Genomic DNA, 18,246 nt, shown 5'->3' with positions numbered 1-18,246 from the left:
GGAGCGAATGTGTGGTCCCTGGGGCTGGGGGGGGGTGGACCTGGGCTACCTCCGCCAGCCCCAACCTGCTCTTTGGGGCTGGGGGTGGGGGAAAGCGCTTCCCCCACCGCCAGCCCCACAAGCTCAGGGAGCAGTGGGAAGGCTGCACACAGCCTTTCCACTGCTCCCCGACCTGCTTTTTGGGGCTGGGGGTGGGGGAAACCTGGGCTTCCCCCGACAAGCTCCTGAGCAGCTCTGGGGTAGCCCGTGAAGCCTCCGCAGGGCAGCGGGGAGCCTTCATCCTGCTGCCCTGGGGAGACTTTGCGCGGCTATCCCTGGCTTTTGCGGGAGGTGGGGGAAGGGACAGAGCAAGGCTCTCTCACTTCCCCCACCTCCCGCAAAAGCTCCCAAGAGCCGCATATTTTTTTTCTTGAATTCTCCCCCCCAAAAGTAGGTGCGCCTTATGGTCAGATGCGCCTTATGGAGTGAAAAATACGGTACCTCAAGGTTTCTCCAAGCATCCTAATTTTTTCAGTAACCCTGTCTTGGCTTCAGCCCTGTCAGTAGTCAACCACTTCATCACTAGAGGGAATTAGAAGATGAGATGGTTAATTTCAAGGGCTGCTACAATCAGGATTTTGTGCTTCTACAAGAGCAACATAATTACTGTAATAAAGAAATCTTTTGTATCGGTCTTTTGGCTTGGTCTTCCAAAAGCATACACAGAAATAGCTAAAGCCAGCGTGGGTGTATGACGCTTGTACCTATAATATTCATCAAAAAAATCAATATGATGAAATTCCTAAAACTGATTATGATGGATCAGATTCCAAAAGCACCAATTTTTGTAAGTTCCTTCCTAAGGAAACCTAATTGTTCCGGAGCTTGATTCATTACACTGATACTTTTGAGGCCACTCATCTTAAGAGTTGCAAAAGTACATTTTATGTCCTTAAAATAATCTCTCGGGCTTTTAAGAAATTCTTTATTGCTTTAGGGGGAGTTTGTGAATTTGACGCAAGGACGGTAGCTCACTGCCCTTTCATGTTTTTCTTCCTGTGTTACTGATAATGGCTCCTCTGCTTCTCGGTCTCTATAGCAGCATCATGTTTCTCAGCTACCCGGAGATGCTCAAGTCTCACTTTCCAGAAAGACAGAGGGAGAGGGCAGACCTGTGTGTAATGGCCTTCGGAGACACAGTTCAAAGACGCTGCCCGTTTTCAATTATTCAGAATCTCTATTATTAATTGAGTGCACTTGGGGTTTTGTTGCCGTGAGGGGAGAACAGTTGCGAGGAAACTGGGCGTTTTTGCTGTAAAAGTAGTGAAAACTCCCAATTATTTGAAGGGCTTGCACTTATCCCCAACCCTGGGATGTCAGTTTATAATGGGGGGCAGACTGTTTTGTCTTCCTTGAACCCCCTGCAGGCCTTTTGTAGATGACGACCACAGAGGTAAGGTCTTCCCTTAAGGAGAACTCGTGTATACGGTGGCAGCAGAGTGAAAGAAAGGATGATGGAGGTGATATTTTTGATTACTGTACTTTACCTTTTTTTACTTTATGTGGTATTTCCAGGCTGCAGCAGAACTGCCGCCTTCACTGATCCCTCACCTTTGCACCTGAAACCTGTGTAGTGATAAAGACCTGGGAAAAGGATGGTTTGTGTGTGTGTAAAAGGCCCAGGAAATAATACTAAAGAGCCTCAGTTGAAACTTAAGTTCCTTGTGTGTTGTTGCAAGCCATACCTTACTGAAACGTCAGATATACCTCTTTTTACACAAACAAATGGCACTGCTGTATTTTTCCTTATCACACAGTGAATTGTGAGTCATTCAGAACTGTGGATGAGAAGGCTGGCATTGCTTTGCCTATATAGTTTATTTTGACTGCCTTTTCTTTAATCAGTGTTGACGTTTTAAAGGTCCCATCGGCAAGCATTTTGAACACGTTTCAGTTCACTAGTATGACCGGCTGTATAGTTCCACGCATTTCTTCAATTCTGGGAGTGCTTAAAATTACCGTATTTTTGGCTCTATAAGACTCACTTTTTCTCTCCTAAAAAGTAAGAGGAAATGTGTGTGTGTCTTATGGAGCGAATGCAGGCTGCGCAGCTATCCCAGAAGCCAGAACAGCAAGAGGGATTGCTGCTTTCACAGCACAGCGATCCCTCTTGCTGTTCTGGCTTCTGAGATTCAGAATATTTTTTTTCTTGTTTTCCTCCTCCAAAAACTAGGTGCGCCTTGTGGTCTGGTGCATCTTATAGAGCAAAAAATACGGTAAATTATTAAATTTGTTATGGAGACATTATATCTTAGTATTATTATTGGACCTATCATAAATAAGAGGTATTACTGATCATTACTTAACACTGTGCTGGTTCTCGCTTTTGCTGTTTGGTCTTCCAGGACACGAGTTTGAGATCTAGTTCCAGCTAGGCTGATGACTCTGTCCCCTTGCTTGTGTTGTGCTGCTTGTGTATTTTCTTGCGGCTGCTTGAAAGCTGCAACTTTCTATCATAGTTCATTTACTTACAGTGACACCACAGTTGTTTTCCTGTCTCCAAGTTGAATATGATGGATCTGGACCAGCAAGGTAAATATTAAAAGGTTCCTTGTGTGCCTCAACAAGTTCTCAGTTAACTCATGTGTTGGCCTCCTGTTACAAATGGAATTGGATCTTTGTCTGAACGTTTGGTTTGCTTTTAAAGCAGAGGGGCTCTTATGCTAATTCGGGCAATGGTCCCACCTGGAAAAAGTGCCCTCATGCACACACACACACACATACACACACACACCCTCCTGCCTTTGGGATATGTATTTCCTGTGGCACATGTCCAAGCTATAATCTGTACACAATCATGCACTCACTTTGTTTCTCTGGTGGAATCCAGACACATATAAAAAAGCGCTGTGAAAATGCCTTTTCAAAAAACGTTATGAAAAATATATTGAATTTGCCATAAGCTCACCATTGCCATCTAGTGACACATTTGAATAATGCATTAAAATGTACTTAAAATGTTGCATTTGCAGCTGTATAGCTGAGTGTCTCTGTCTCTGTTTCGGTCTGCCTGTCTCTTTCTCTGTTACACACAAACACACACACACACACACACACACACGTACATGCTCTTACTTGAGAGGCTGCTCCCTGGGCTTCAGGGCTAGCAGCTGCTGGGTAAACTGGGCAAAGAACATCTGGAGAAAGAAGTGGGGAGGGAGAGAGACAGGGCTATTGACAGGGAGGCCTTAGAGTTCCTGATAACTGAGGAAGAAGGGAAGAGTTGGGGCAGAGGGGGTTGGAGTGGTGAGCCAAGCGAGCCAAAGTCCAACAGAGAGTTGGGGCTGGCAGATTTGAGGGTGAAGTGTGAAGCTTCTGCCCAACTGGGGCCCCAACAAATACCAACTGGTGGGTATTCACTGGGGAAAGAGCATGTGGTGCAACATGCTGCCCCAAATAAGTAAATAAAGGAAGTAAACTGGGTAGTCCCGTGGTTGTCGGGTGCAGCCTTGTACGCCTCATTCCGGCAACTCCTGCAGCCAAGCTGGTGCCCAACGTATTGCTCTGCTTTTCTTTGGACCACATCAGCGAGTTTTGTCACCTGGGCAGCACAAAACCTCCATACACACTGCTCAGGTGTTCACCCCAGGGAGGTCACTTCGGTACTACTAATGCAGCGGTTTGACTTCATCCCCAGAGACGTACTCCGTTGTCTCCTGAGACAGACAGATGCCAACAATGTCCCTATGAAAAGCTTAGAATCCTTTCATGTCCCTGACTGTTCCTTCCTTCAAACAGTTCACTCCCCTCCCCCCCCTTCTTGTTTCAAAACTGTCTACAGTGGTACCTCGGGTTACAGACACTTCAGGTTACATACGCTTCAGGTTACAACTCCATTAACCCAGAAATATTACCTCGGGTTAAGAACTTTGCTTCAGGATGAGAACAGAAATTGCACAGCGGCGGCAGCAGGAGGTCTCATTAGCTAAAGTGGTCTTCAGGTTAAGAACAGACCTCCACAACGAATTAAGTTCTTAACCTGAGGTACCACTGTATTCATAGAGTTAGGGTAACAACATAAGAAAGTACATAAGAAAAAGGAAGGAACATAATAAACAGAAAGTGAATGGCATTTCAGGTCAACATCAGTACCTATGCAGGAATGCACATGAGGGAGGGAAAGAGTCTTAATAATAGCATGAGGTACAAAATAGGTCAACAAACATCTTCAGGCTAGCAAGTCTCTCAAGAAGAAGCCATGACTGAGAGCTCAGAGGTCATATACCTTCTACAGATAAATTAATGAACGCATTAAAGGGGAACCATGTATTTCCAAATGTATCAGGTTGAGCCTGCCTCTTTGATTACCTGATGTTCTGCATTCTCTTCACAGAGGCTCTGAATACCATTGAGAATTCTGTCTACAGAACAGCCCTGAAGCTCCGTGCTGTGCAAAGCCTATGCCAACGTAAGTGTAATAGTCTGGCCTCCTGTGCAACTCGTAGGAGCTGAGTTGGATGCAGTGTTGAACCTGCAATGCATGGCTCTTAAGGGTCTCCAGGGTTCAGCATATTATGTTTTCATCTGGATAAACAGGTGGGAAGGACACCTAAAGAAATGAAACACCATTGAAGCTCCCAAGCGGAGATAAGAAACTTTCACTTCAGTTTTGGATTAACCACAGTTTTGCATGTTGTCCAAATCGTAAACTGTGGATAATCTTAACTATTGTTTGGTAATCAAACCAGCTTTAATCCAGTTAGCTTGTTTCAAGCAAACCACAGTTAAGATTAATCACAGTTTGTCCAAATTCAGTTGACATGACCAGCTGTAATTAATGGAAAAAAGGAGGATGAAAGCTTCCAGACTCCTCACAGCTGTGCCAGAAGAGGACCAGAAATGCAAAAGCCTACACTCATTCCCGCCATTGTGAAAACCATGGTTTATTGTGATGTCTGAACACAGTCACTAAGAGTTACAAAATCTGAGTTAACTTGGAGGAGGTCTTGGAGGAGGCAGCGTGAGAAGCTGAAATAATGAATGACAATTTCTTCGTTCTGAGCTGGTGGGACTTCGGAATTAATTTGTTGCTTTATTTTTCAGTCAAGTTGACTGATGTCTCTTCGATTCAGCAAATCCTGCCAAACCACAAATGCCGGGCAGAGAAGCAGAAGCCTCTCTCCGTGGAGCAACTCATGCGACTGCTAAAGGAGCTGTTTAAGAGAACCAGATTAGAGAAGCCAGGCCAGGTGGACCCAAAGGCAGCTGAATTAACTCTGAGCCTCCTGACTTCTGCGTATGACAGGTGACAACACAGAGGCACCCAGTGTCTCATGGCAGATTTATGGCAGCTTCACATTTTGATGCAAAAATGCCTGGTTCATTTGTTTTTTTAAATCCCTGGTTCTATATATAAATATATACGGCAGTTCCAAACTAGGGCCAATTTTCAGATTGACAGGTGCAGTAAATATCCCTTAGAAGTGATTTGGCATGGCATGTATTAGTTTGTTTTCAGGTTGCAGGTTATGGTATCATGGCCTCAGTAATGGGCTCTAGACCCGTGGTTCCCAGTGTGGGGCACCCCCCCACACAGGGGGGCAATTTGATTTTTAAGGGGGGCAATTTGAGAATGAGTTAGACCAAGTTAATGGCCTTAATGGGACGCGGGTGGCGCTGTGGCTTAAACCACAGAGCCTAGGGCTTGCCGATCAGAAGGTCAGTGGTTCGAATCCCCATGATGGGGTGAGCTCCCATTGCTCGGTCCCTGCTCCTGCCAACCTAGCAGTTTGAAAGCACGTCAAAGTGCAAGTAGGTACTTGCTCCAGCAGGAAGGTAAATGGTGTTTCCGTGCACTGCTTTGGTTTGCCAGAAGCGGCTTAGTCATGCTGGCCACATGACCCGGAAGCTGTACACCGCCTCCCTTGGCCAGTAAAGTGAGATGAGCGCTGCAACCCCAGAGTTGTCCACGACTGGACCTAATGGTTAGAGGTCCCTTTACTTTTAATGGCCTTTTAGCTTCCTCCACATGAATGGGAGTTCACATTTCGAATTATAAGAATTACAGGGGTACCTCAGGTTAAGAACTTAATTTGTTCTGGAGGTCCGTTCTTAACCTGAAGCACCACTTTAGCTAATGGGGCCTCCTGCTGCCACTGCGCCGCCGCCATGCAATTTCTGTTCTCATCCTGAAGCAAAGTTCTTAACCTGAGGTACTATTTCTGGGTTAGCGGAGTCTGTAACCTGAAGTGTCTGTAACCTAAAGTGTCTGTAACCCGAGGTACCACTGTATATGTCACTGGGGGGGGGAACATCAGGATTTTAGAGGTGCTTAGGTGGGGCATAACCAAAAAAAGGTTGGGAACCACTGCTTTAGACCTAAGATGGGCAACCTGTGCCTAGCAGAGATTGGCAGAGGGGGGGACATTGCACACCTGGTTTCTTGATGCCAGGTAACACTATCACCTACTGAAAGGAGGAGGTACTGGTATGAACTACCAGTCATAAAGACGCAGAAGTAGTAGCACTGGGGGTGTGTGTGTCTGTGTTTCCTCAATTGTCGGTTTTTCTCCTGTTTGAATTTGTCTCGTTTTGTACATTGACTTACTGGACACCCACACCTCTTGTATTTTGTTGCAAATCATCTTGAGTACAGCTCATTGTGGAAAGGCAGCATATAAATAAATAAAACAAACTACATTTAGAGGCTGCAGATTCCTGGCATTGGTGTAGAACCTTTCTCCTTTTTTTGGTCAGGAAAAGGGACTTCAAATTCCAGAGTTGGGAGATAGCTCAGGTAGCAGCTGTTGATTTTCCTCTTGCTTCATGCCCCTTTTTCTTACATTGTAGGAATGGAGTGGGCTTTATCCAGCCCCGATCTGCTGCAGCTGCCCTAATTGCTCTCTCAGGGGATGGCCTGCTTACCAAATACAGAGGTAAGCAGTATTGCTCTTCTGTATTTATTCTCCGCAACAAGTTTGGCTCAGAGTGCTGACAAACATATACGCTTTTTTTGCACAGTAAGCAATCAAGTCTTGCTAAGCACAGACAAAAACGTGAAAAATGAACTGCCCGCCCAAAGAGAATAGCAGAAATAAATGCAGTTTCTCTTTTCCTTTACACCTCTCAGTTTCCCTTTTTGCATCAGTAGAGGCAAGCAGTGCTGGATTTAGGGCACTGGAAGTGGTTGTCCTGCACTGGATGCTGAGACAAGGGGTGCAAAATTGAGAAGATCCATAATTGAGAAGATCCATTGGGGTACCAAGTTTTGACCTTACTCAGGGTGCCATTATTACCCAAAATTACCATTCCTGGAAGGGACGTGGGTGGCGCTGTGGGTTAAACCACAAAGCCTAGGACTTGCTGATTAGAAGGTCGGCAGTTTGAATCCCTGCAATGGGGTGAGCTCCCGTTGCTTGGTCCCTGCTCCTGCCAACCTAGCAGTTCGAAAGCATGTCAAAGTGCAAGTAGATAAATAGGTACCACTCCGGCAGGAAGGTAAATGGTGTTTCCGTGTGCTGCTCTGGTTTGCCAGAAGCAGCTTAGTCATGCTGGCCACATGACCCAGAAACTGTACGCCGGCTCCCTTGGGCAATAAAGCGAGATGAGTACCGCAACCCCAGAGTCGTTCACGACTGGACCTAATGGTCAGACGTCCCTTTACAGAGGCAAGCAGTGCTGGATTTAGGGTGCTAGAAGTGTTTCCCCCGCATGGGATGCTGAGCTGAGGGGGTGCAAAATTGAGAAGATCCATAATTGAAATGTTTTGGACTCTCTCAGGGTGCCATTATTACCCAAAATTACCATTCCTGTATAGTAGGGAAATGGCAGAGAGACAAAATCTGCAGTGCAGAACACAGTGAAGTGTGGTAAGCGAAGTGAAACAGACAGGCTTAAATACATTCAGCTCCATGTTGGATTGTAAGTAATTGTGCAATCATGCCATGTCACTGCTCCAGGGTGTTATAGTGGTTAGAGCAGGGATCCCCAAACTCAGCCCTCCAGATGTTTTGGGACTACAATTCCCATCATCCCTAGCTAACAGGACCAGTGGTCAGGGATGATGGGAACTTTGGGGATGCCTGGGTTAGAGTGTTGGGTTAGGACTGAGGAGACCCAGGTTCACGATTGTGTCTCATGCATTTGGCTCCAAATACCTGACCTGAAGAACGCAGGCTAGGAAATAACTCTCCAGGAATCCTGACTGGTGTTCTCTGGCGCTGACAGCTCTCTTTCAGCTTTATGCAACCTGTGCAGGAAGGAGCGCCAGCCGGACTCATATTTCTCGAAACGGTGTGAGGAATCTGCTAACAGACTTACTCCAGGTAATTCAGCTACTGTGCAACGTGGAAATGGAGAGGTGGTGAATCTCCTGAAGAAGACCGGTGAGAAAAACTACATGGCCCTAACATGGATATCTGATGGACGGATATTCCCAGAGCATCCTTGTTCGTTCACTTCAGAGTCTCCTAGAATACTGAGAGATAGGAAAAATGAGGTGTGCAGATCAGAGAGGGTGAGACAATAAGGAGGAATGAATCAGCTAGTTAAGAAAGGACAAACATCAGATTCCAAGGATGCTTGGATAAAAGGGAGGCACTGTCACCATGGGTTCCTTTGGTGCCAGAAGAGGAAGGGCTCTTAAAGGCTTGTTTTGAAGCTAAATCCCAGTCTAATATGCCCTCTCAATCCTTAGCCTCTTCCTCTCATGACGGGCAGCCAGAGCCCTAGGTCATGACAACGCACTGACATGCCAACATACATGCACAGAGTTCAAGTTTCAGGTGTGACACCTTAAATAAAACCCATCATCTTTTGTCAGGGCAGAAATGCCCGTTTCACTTCCCTTTATTTTTATATAGCCTCTTCTCATTCCGTTTGATGGCGGTGGTCTTTTGCTGAGGGTTTATGGTGACAATGTGTTTTGCAGATCCTGGCGGTCGTGGGAGAACGCCGTAACCTGTCTAACGTGGAAATTGCAGTGAAGAGTTGTTTCAGTGGGGTAAGTTAAAATACAGTATCAAATGTAGCTTGGGTCATATATAACCATCTTCACTGGCAGAAAACGCACTTCTGAGTTATATTACTTAATTGCACAGTCCCTTCATTCTTCTGTCACAATACAGAGTGATTTCCTGAACTGTAAGAGACCAGATCCAATTAAGCTCGTGTCTTAAGGACCTTGAAGACCGCTATCACCGTCACAAAAGACATGCTGTCCTTTTTGAGCAATGGCCTCAGTAGAGGCTTCACTGGTACCCTGGATACAGGGCTGTCCCAGTACATTTTGGTACCTGAGGCGAACCACAAAATGGCACCTCCCTCCCCATCAGGGAAGGAGGGCCATAGCTGTCAACGTTTCCCTTATTTAAAGGGAAATTCCCTTATTCCGAATAGGATTCCTCACAAGAAAAGGGAAAAGTTGTTATCATTTGCCCGATAATAAATGTTGGAAATGTAAAGAGATTGAGGGTACATTCTTTCACCTTTGGTGGACGTGCCCAAGGATTAAGGCTTTCTGGGAAATGATCTATAATGAAATGAAAAAAGGTGTTTAAGTACACCTTCCTGAAGAAACCAGAGGCCTTTCTCCTGGGCATGGTCGGCCAATTGGAGTCAAAGAAGGATAGGACATTTTTTATGTATGCTACAGCAGCAGCAAGAATACTTATCGCAAAATATTGGAAGACACAAGATCTACCCACCCTGGAAGAATGGCAGATGAAGGTGATGGACTATATGGAGATGGCGGAGATGACTGGCAGAATTCGAGACCTGGGGGAAGAGCTGGTAGAAGAGGATTGGAAGAAATTTAAAGACTATCTACAGAAACAGTGTAAAATTTATGAATGCTAAAATGATGTTGGATTAAAAATAAGTGGCATTAGTGACAAAGTTAGAAAGGGTATGCAAAAATGAATTGATAAGGGATGAAAATATTTGAGTTGTAATATGTTAAGATACAAAGTTAACGATGATAATTGAAAGAGGGCAAGGATTTGCTGATTTGATTATGTAAATGGGAATACAAAAAGGGGAGGTGTGAGGAGGTCAAAGAAACAAGCTAATGAGTTTTAAAGTTAAAAAAGGAAAAATGGATTTTTTATTTTTTATTTCTATCTTTTTTTTGTCTTTTGTCTTTTGTCTTTTTCTTTTTTCTTTTTTGCTTTTCTCGCTGTATTTTGTTCTTGTGTATCTATGATTTTGTAAAATCTCAATAAATATTTATAAAAAAGAAAAGAAAAGGGAAAAGTTGACAGCTATGAGGAGGGCTGAGTGAAGATCTTCATGAGGAACAAGGGGGAAATAAAGATCTACATTAGGATCTGCTTCCTCTGTGAATCCTGACGCCTGAGGCGGCCACCTCACCTTGCCCCATGGGTGGGTCAGCCCTGCCTGGATTGTTCCATGCAAGACTCAGGCTGGAGACTCCATAAGAGCAGAACTGAGTTGTTGGTTCAGCAGGAGAGCTGCAACTCTTTCTCAGTTGCTTTCTCCACCCTCAGTGAGAGCAGCCTCTCCATTTCAAGGACACCAGCCTGATTTAGCAGCCATTGGCACCTGAGGTGAATCACAAAACTGGTGCCCCCTTCTGGCCAGGAAGATGCGGTGAGTGAAGATCTACATCAGGAATGAGGGGGTGGGGTAAAGATCTACATTGGGATCCGCTGCTGTGGATCCTGCCGCCTGAGGCAGTTGCCTCACTTTGCCTCATGGGGTGGGCCAGCCGTGGCCATGATAGAGATTAGCTCCAAAACCAGAGAGTTGTATTCAACTGAGTCATAGAGTAAACCCACTGACATCAGTGAGAGGACTAACCTAAGAGCATTGCAACGGGGTGAGCTCCCGTTGCTCGGTCCCTGCTCCTGCCAACCTAGCAGTTCAAAAGCATGTCAAAATGCAAGTAGATAAATAGGTACTGCTCTGGCGGGAAGGTAAACAGCGTTTCCATGCGCTGCTCTGGTTCGGCAGAAGCGGCTTAGTCATGCTGGCCACAAGACCCGGAAGCTGTACGCCGCCTCCCTCGGCCAATAAAGCGAGATGAGCGCCGCATGGACCTAATGGTCAGGGGTCCCTTTACCTTTAAGTATGTCTTATTTGGATGCTTTTGCAATTATAGATGCGATTTCAACACAGACTCGTAGAAAACCTGTGGGTTAGTTTTTAGAGTGATCTTTTCCAGCGAAAAGCCAGACTTTGTGCTACATGTTGTGCCTGAGACAAAGTTCTTGTTTGAGCTAAGGACTAGTGTTCTCCTTCAGGTTCTGGGTTCTGCAGTTGATGAAGAGAGGTTCTTATCTTGGCTCCAGTCTGAACCTGCCATCCTTCTCTGGCTCCCCACCTGCTACAGATTGTCAGCAACAGAAATGGTCAAACACCAGGTCAAATGTAACATCTGCAAGTGCTTTCCCATCACTGGACTAAGGTGTGTTGTATCATAATAACTAGGCCAGTGCTATTCAAAGATTCAGCCGCTTAATTGCACAAAAAATCTAGTTTTGAGGGGTGGCTGAATCTAGGTATAGGAAATTCTCACTTGGTGTTTATTGTTTCATTTACTAATGAATAAGGAGCTTGTGGTGGACTTCAGGAGACAGAAGAGCAATGTCCAGCCACTTTTGATTGATGGGGTCTGTGTGGAGAGGGTAACAACGTTCAGATTCTTGGGTATTGAATTACAAGAGGATCTGTCCTGGAGTGTCAACACAAGGGGGCTTGTGAAGAAGGCGCAGCAGAGACTGTACTTTCTGAGAATCCTAAGGAAAAACCATCTTCCGCAGAAACTGCTGCTTGCCTTCTATCACTGTGCCATTGAGAGCGTGCTCACTTATGGCTTATGTGTGTGGTACGGAAGCTGTACTACCCAGGACAGGATGGGGTTGTGCAGAGTTGTTAAGGCAGCAGAGAGCATTGTTGGCTGCCCACTCTCCACCTTAGAGCAGATTTATGCCACAAGGTGCCATAGGAAGGCACTGGACGTAGTAAAAGATCCATCGCATCCTGGTCACTGTCTCTTCGAGCTCCTGCCGTCGGGACGGAGATACAGGACGATGAAGACAAGAACGAGCCGTCTCAAGAACAGCTTCTTCTCCAGAGCGATCTCGGCCCTGAATGGGAAACCTGGACTTTGAAAGTCATCTAATCTCCCTTGCTGTATTATACTGTATTGTTTTAATTAGTGTTTTTATAGTTGTTCTGATTTTGTGTGGAGTGCCCTACCTGGGTGGATGGAGCAGCCAAGTAATTTTCGTTGTCCCCGAGAGGGGGCAATGACAATAAAGATGATGATGATGATGATGATGATGATGATGATGATGATGATTCCTCTCAAGTGAATTGAGCTGTTTCTGTGAATCTCCCACTAGGGATGGGAGGATAAGTCAGCTTCTCATTTTATTTCTCATTTTTTCCAATCTTAAATTCAGTTCCCCACATTTCTGCAGCAATTTGCAGTTTTTTTTTAATCCCTCCTGAAAACTATTCAACATTTTAGTGTAGATTTTTCCTAACAAACATATTTCTGTATATAGTGTTAACAAATGTGCACATATCCCCCAAGCAGTTTCTCTTGGTGTAATACATTCCTGAATATTAATTTCACTAGTATCTTCATTTGCACATCCTGCCCCTCCACCCCCACCCCCCCACCCCGGTAATATGTGCATTTTTGTAAACATTGGCTGGGGAACTGCACCACAAATTCAGATAAGTGTGAATTTGGAAGGATGGCTGCATTCTTGTTCTCATATTGATTTGGACAGTCAGTGCAAATTTAATAAATTGCATTTCTCTCCCCATCCCTATGGGTCTTTACTAGGTTTTCATTTCTTATCTGTCCAGGTATCGTTGCCTGAAGTGCCTGAACTTTGACATTTGCCAAGTCTGTTTCTTTACCGGACAACTCTGCAAACCTCACAAGAAATCTCACCCTGTGATGGAGCACTGTATGCCGGTTAGTCAAGGACCCATTCACTTCTATTGCTTAGTCTACTAGCCTACTGAATGCTGAGTTAACTGGGTGGTTGGTGCTAAGTTTTGCATTCTGGCATGCATCAGATCGATTTGTGTTAAGAAAGAGTTATTTCCTAGGAAATGAAAGGATGATACTTTAGCCACAATATATTGTTGCACGCCACCCCGATCTCTGAAGAGGGGTTCCAGGGCTGGAGGTTTCCCCACCCCTGATCTAAAGCAAAGTGGGTGCCTAGCAGAAAGAGAGGGCCTTTTCAGTGGTGGCACCCCATTTGGGGAGTCCTCTCCTCACAGAGATTCTCTTGACACCTGGTTCATTGTCCTTTTGGCACCAGGCAAATGTGGTTTTCTTTCTGAATGAAAGCTTTTCTGGTGTAGTGTTAATATTGCTGTTTGGGGCTGCGTTTATAATTTTGTGGTTTTTAGTTTTTGTAATACAGTGGTACCTCGAGGTTACATACACTTCAGGTTACAGACTCTGCTAACCCAGAAATAGTACCTCCAGTGGCGCAGCGGCAGCAGGAGGCCCCATTAGCTAAAGTGGTACCTCAGGTTAAGGAAAGTTTCGGGTTAAGAACGGACCTCTGGAACGAATTAAGTACTTAACCCAAGGTACCACTATAATGCTAATAATAATAATAATTTATTTATACCCCAGCCGCTCTGGGCGACTCCCAACGGAATATTAAAAACACAAATCAAACATTTAAAAACTTCCTTAAACAGGGCTGCATTCAGATATCTTCTAAAAGTCAGTTGTTTATTTCCTTGACTTCTCTTGGGAGGGTGTTTCACAGGGCAGGTGACACTACCGAAAAGGCCCTCTGCCTGGTTCCCTGTAACCTCACTTCTCACAGTGAGGGAACTGCCAGAAGGCCCTCAGCTGGTTATTGTATTTACATAAACAAATCTTTACCTTCCCCCACTTCCCTCCAAGAACCCCACTTTAATCTTACTTCCTTGCCTTTCCTGCAGCCCTTCTTCATCTATTACACATACCCCCCTCCCCATTTCCAAATCAACCAAGGAGCTTTCTCCCCCCAACCCATATCGCCCCTCATTTATCTTACCTGGGCCAACTCTTAACATTCTTAGCTGTCCTTTTGTATATCCATCTTCTTTCTCCATTGCCCTGCCACCCGGACAGGTGTCCACAAAGGAGAGAACAAAGTTGTTTTTCCGCATCGTCCGAAACAACTTGCTACAAGGGCGCTGCGAGAGGAAGGAAGCTCTGAGAAGAAAGACCTTGATGGTGATGGGGGATGCAGGCTACTCTGCTGACAGCCATGCACAGTGAGTGCATCATTCGATGCTGTGTGTTTGTAGCTCTTAGGCTGCCTTTCTCTGGCCCTTGGCAGCACGTTCCCAATAGTGCTGCCACCCTGACCTAATGCCCAGGGGGTGCAGGGGGGGCCGGCCGCACCGGGCGCAACATCTGGGGGGGTGTGCTCGCCGCCTCCGGAGTCGCCGAAGAGCCTCGGGCGCAGGCTGTAGCAGAGCCCCATGTCTCGCGGAACCGACGAGCTGTGCGCGCGTCCGGGCTGAAGGCGTCCGGCAGGCAGCGGCTCTCAGCGCTCGCCGCGGTCCCCGCGCGTCAGGGCCGCAGAGGGCGCGCCAGGCAGCCCCTCCTCACAGCCCCGCCGCCACCGCCGCTGCTGCTGCAGCTGCTGGGCCATGTTGCATTTTCCTCGCCTCTCTGCCCTCCTCCTCCTCCGGGCAAGCGGCATCGTTTGGGCAGCAGCGCCAGCGGCAACTCGCCTCAGATCACCTGACACGGACCCGCCGCCGCCGCCGTGGCTACCTTACCGTAAATACCCCAGCCCAGGCAGCAGCAAGAAGAAGCTGGCAGCGGCGGCAGGTTAGGGGTTAGGGGCGCAAATTACTTGCCTTGCCCCGGGTTAGGGGGTGCAAATTACTTGCCTTGACCCGGGTTAGGGGGTGCAAATTACTTGCCTTGACCCGGGTGCTGACAACCCACGCTACGCCGCTGCTAATGCCAGCCGAAATTTGTTTTCCTGCAGTTTCACTGAGCGTGGGAAGAAAGCCCCCTCTGGCTAGCCTTCAGCTGGGCTTCAGTATTGCACTTCCAGCCTAATAACTTCGTAATGAGTTGCTTTATCATGTTAAAATGCTTTCCCTTCATTTGCTGCTTCCCTGTGCTCAGCTTTATGAGCTGAGCAGGCCATTAAGAAAAGAAGCATTTCCAGAATCCCTAAGGGTGTCGTTCCCTCATCTGCAGAGGGGTCAACACAAATGGAAAAATGTTCCTCTTTGTTTCCATTGTTGTCTCCAGTTGTGTATTGGTTGTTTTTTTAATAATATTTTATTAATTTTCCAAATATAAAACAGAAAAAGAACAAAGAAAAGAAAAAATAACATCAACAATAGCATCAATAATACATATTCATAATCGGACATAAAAAAAGAAAAAAGAAAGAAATTGAAAAAGAAAGAAGAAAAGTTGACTTCCCCTTAGTCCCTTCCCTGGTTTCATTGTTTATCTTCATACCACATGTCCATTTCTATTTTAAAAAATCATTAAAATTACTTATTGTCCATTCATATTTCCTTACAGATATTTCTAGAATCCTGCTAATGTATTAACCTGTGTACTTTGCTTCTGTATATATGCAATAAAGTCCCTCCAGTCTTCTTTCAACTCATTGTCATCTCTTCCTCTTAGTTTCAGTGTCAATTTTGCCATTTCATTTCAGCATATTCCTTTAATTTAACTTGCCAGTCTTCTTTAGCTGGGACACCTTCTTCTTTCCAGTGCTGTGCTAGCAGTATTCGTGCAGCTGTAGTTGCATACTTAAATAAGTCTTTTTGTGGTCCTGGTATGTCCACTCCTGTTATACCTAATAGAAAAGCTTCTGGTTTCTTAACAAAAGTTATTTTAAGCATCTTCTTCATTTCATTATAAATCATTTCCCAATATTTCTTAACAATTTTGCAATCCCACCACATATGAAAAAAATGTCCCTTGCAGACACCACTTGAAATGCCTTCAAATTATGTACGAGGCAATCCTACGCACTTTCAATAAGCTTCTATATATCTACATGGGCATTGTGTGTGCATATTTGCACAACATGCGTCGTGTTCTGCCAGCCACGTATCCTCCTGGTCTGGCAGCTTCCTGACAAACCCTCATTTTTGCAATCTTAGGCGGGCAGCAATCATCAGGCCTGCATGGCTGGTAGGCTGTGTTTGACTTGGTGAGTCATTGCAAAAGAAGAAGCCAACAGGCTGCCCTGCTGCCCTGTAAACCTGGGGCATGGGACAACGAGGAGGAGAGAACATAGATAAGATGTGCTTCATCAGAATGCCACACAGATGCCAGACCTCCTTGGCTGGAGCCCTCAATTCTTGCTCATTCAAGCAGTTCACCCCCAAACGTGCCCTCCTGCATTGTCTCCCAAGATAGACAGATGCCAACAAGAAGGAATCACAGGGCTGGAGGCAGAGATCATCGGTACCTGCCCCCGAGTCAGCATTGGGTGGCTGCATCTGAAAGCTGCCTCTTACTTTTTGTTGTTGTTGTTTAGCCGTTTAGTCGTGTCCAACTCTTCGTGACCCCATGGACCAGAGCACGCGAGGCACTCCTGTCTTCCACCGCCTCCCGCAGTTTGGTTAAACTCATGCTGGCAGCTTCGAGAACACTGTCCAACTATCTCGTCCTCTGTTTTCCCCTTCTCCTTGCACCAACTCTGGTCCCACCTCCCAGTTTAAGGACTTGTCTTGGGAATGATTTTGTTGTTTAGTTGTTTAGTCATGTCCAACTCCTCGTGACCCCATGGACCAGAGCACGCCAGGCACTCCTGTCTTCCACCGCCTCCCACAGTTTGGTCAAACTCATGCTGGCAGCTTCGAGAACACTGTCCAACTATCTCGTCCTCTGTTTTCCCCTTCTCCTTGTGCCCTCCATCTTTCCCAACATCAGGGTCTTTTCCAGGGAGTCTTCTCTTCTCATGAGGTGGCCAAAGTATTGGAGCCTCAGCTTCAGGATCTGATCTGTCCTTCCAGTGAGCACTCAGGGCCTCTTACTTTACTGCTTCCAAATAATGAATTGGATACCTCTATTGATGGTGGATGCTTTTGTGCTTGCTAATTCATGGATCTTCTGCCGCCCTCCAGTTTCACTATCTTCTGAACCTTTTCTTTTCTTCCCAATACTTCAGTTGCTGTAATATTTTAGTATCTCAAGCTGCCTTCTGGTTGCCATAAACCACGCTCTGGTCTTCATCTAGGCTTCAAATGTAGCCTGTGTCTGGGATAGTTTGGTGCATGCAAAATCTTGCATATGTTCACTGCAGTGTTTGACTTCTTCTTGGAATGGCAGATATCCTATCCCTGCCATTCCATGTCGCAATCAAACAGATTATCAAACTCTTCTTAATTTGATGGGAGGATTTGCTATGCAACATGGCGGGCAGGGGGACTTCTGATCAGACTTCCAAACATCTCTTGCATATGCAGAACAACTGCGCAGTTATTTGGATCCAGAGCGTTATTTATATGGAAATGTTCTGGCTGCCATATGGATGAGGGGAGGAGGGAGTTTGTTCAGCATCTCATTTTACAGTGGTGCCCCGCAAGACGAATGCCTCGCAAGACGAAAAACTCGCTAGACGAAAGAGTTTTCCGTTTTTTGAGTCGTTCCGCAAGACGAATTTCCCTATGGGCTTGCTTCTTGCGAGTTCTTGCGAGTTTGTTTCCTTTTTCTTAAAGCCGCTAAGCCGCTAAGCCGTTAATAGCTGCTAAGCCGCTAATAGCCGCTAAGCCGCTAATAGCCGTGCTTCGCAAGACGAAAAAAAAAACGCAAGACGAAGAGACTCGTGGAACGGATTAATTTCATCTTGCGAGGCACCACTGTATTCCTTTCTACCTTATTTTTGCAGCTTCTGCTCTAGTCATTCCACTTCTTCAAGGCAGCATGTGCCATCTCAGTGCATCTGCTCAGCGCATACTTTGGACCGGAAGTTAAGCAGTCCTTTAGATGCTAAAGTAACCCAAGGACAGACGATGGCAAACAACAATAGCCTCCTATGTCAAGAGAAAACATCCAGTCAGGTATGGGGCTCCAATAAACACCAGCTCAGCATGTGCTGATACTTTGTAAGCTGCAAATGGGGTAAATTTGATTTCATTCCCGCAAGCATATTTTTCTTAATATAATGAAGATTCTGTGGGATAACCAGCCTCATATAACTAACATGTTTAAGTCCAATTAATGCATGAAGGGGTTAATGCCATAGAGTAAGCTCTCCTGCCAGGCTTGCAATGAAGGTAATC

The 18,246-nt window shown here is 45.8% G+C and overlaps 1 protein-coding gene across 1 annotated transcript in view; it reads left to right on the top strand.

Moving 5' to 3' along the window:
* The first annotated feature begins 1,277 nt into the window (after positions 1 to 1,277).
* Positions 1,278 to 18,246, top strand: part of DYTN (dystrotelin) — a 33,183-nt gene continuing 16,214 nt past the window's right edge. The window contains exons 1-11 of the mRNA XM_081875160.1: positions 1,278 to 1,499; positions 2,514 to 2,571; positions 4,373 to 4,447; positions 5,083 to 5,284; positions 6,829 to 6,914; positions 8,206 to 8,303; positions 8,909 to 8,980; positions 11,241 to 11,404; positions 12,820 to 12,931; positions 14,099 to 14,244; positions 17,853 to 18,024. Of these exons, the coding sequence (XP_081731286.1) occupies positions 2,550 to 2,571; positions 4,373 to 4,447; positions 5,083 to 5,284; positions 6,829 to 6,914; positions 8,206 to 8,303; positions 8,909 to 8,980; positions 11,241 to 11,404; positions 12,820 to 12,931; positions 14,099 to 14,244; positions 17,853 to 18,024 (1,149 nt within the window). The 5' untranslated portion in view covers positions 1,278 to 1,499; positions 2,514 to 2,549. The remainder of the gene's footprint in view (positions 1,500 to 2,513; positions 2,572 to 4,372; positions 4,448 to 5,082; positions 5,285 to 6,828; positions 6,915 to 8,205; positions 8,304 to 8,908; positions 8,981 to 11,240; positions 11,405 to 12,819; positions 12,932 to 14,098; positions 14,245 to 17,852; positions 18,025 to 18,246) is intronic.

This window comes from Podarcis erhardii, assembly GCF_964252035.2.
Source record: "Podarcis erhardii genome assembly, chromosome: 1".
Lineage (NCBI taxonomy): Eukaryota > Metazoa > Chordata > Lepidosauria > Squamata > Lacertidae > Podarcis > Podarcis erhardii.
This window is presented reverse-complemented; position numbering and strand designations above follow the sequence as displayed.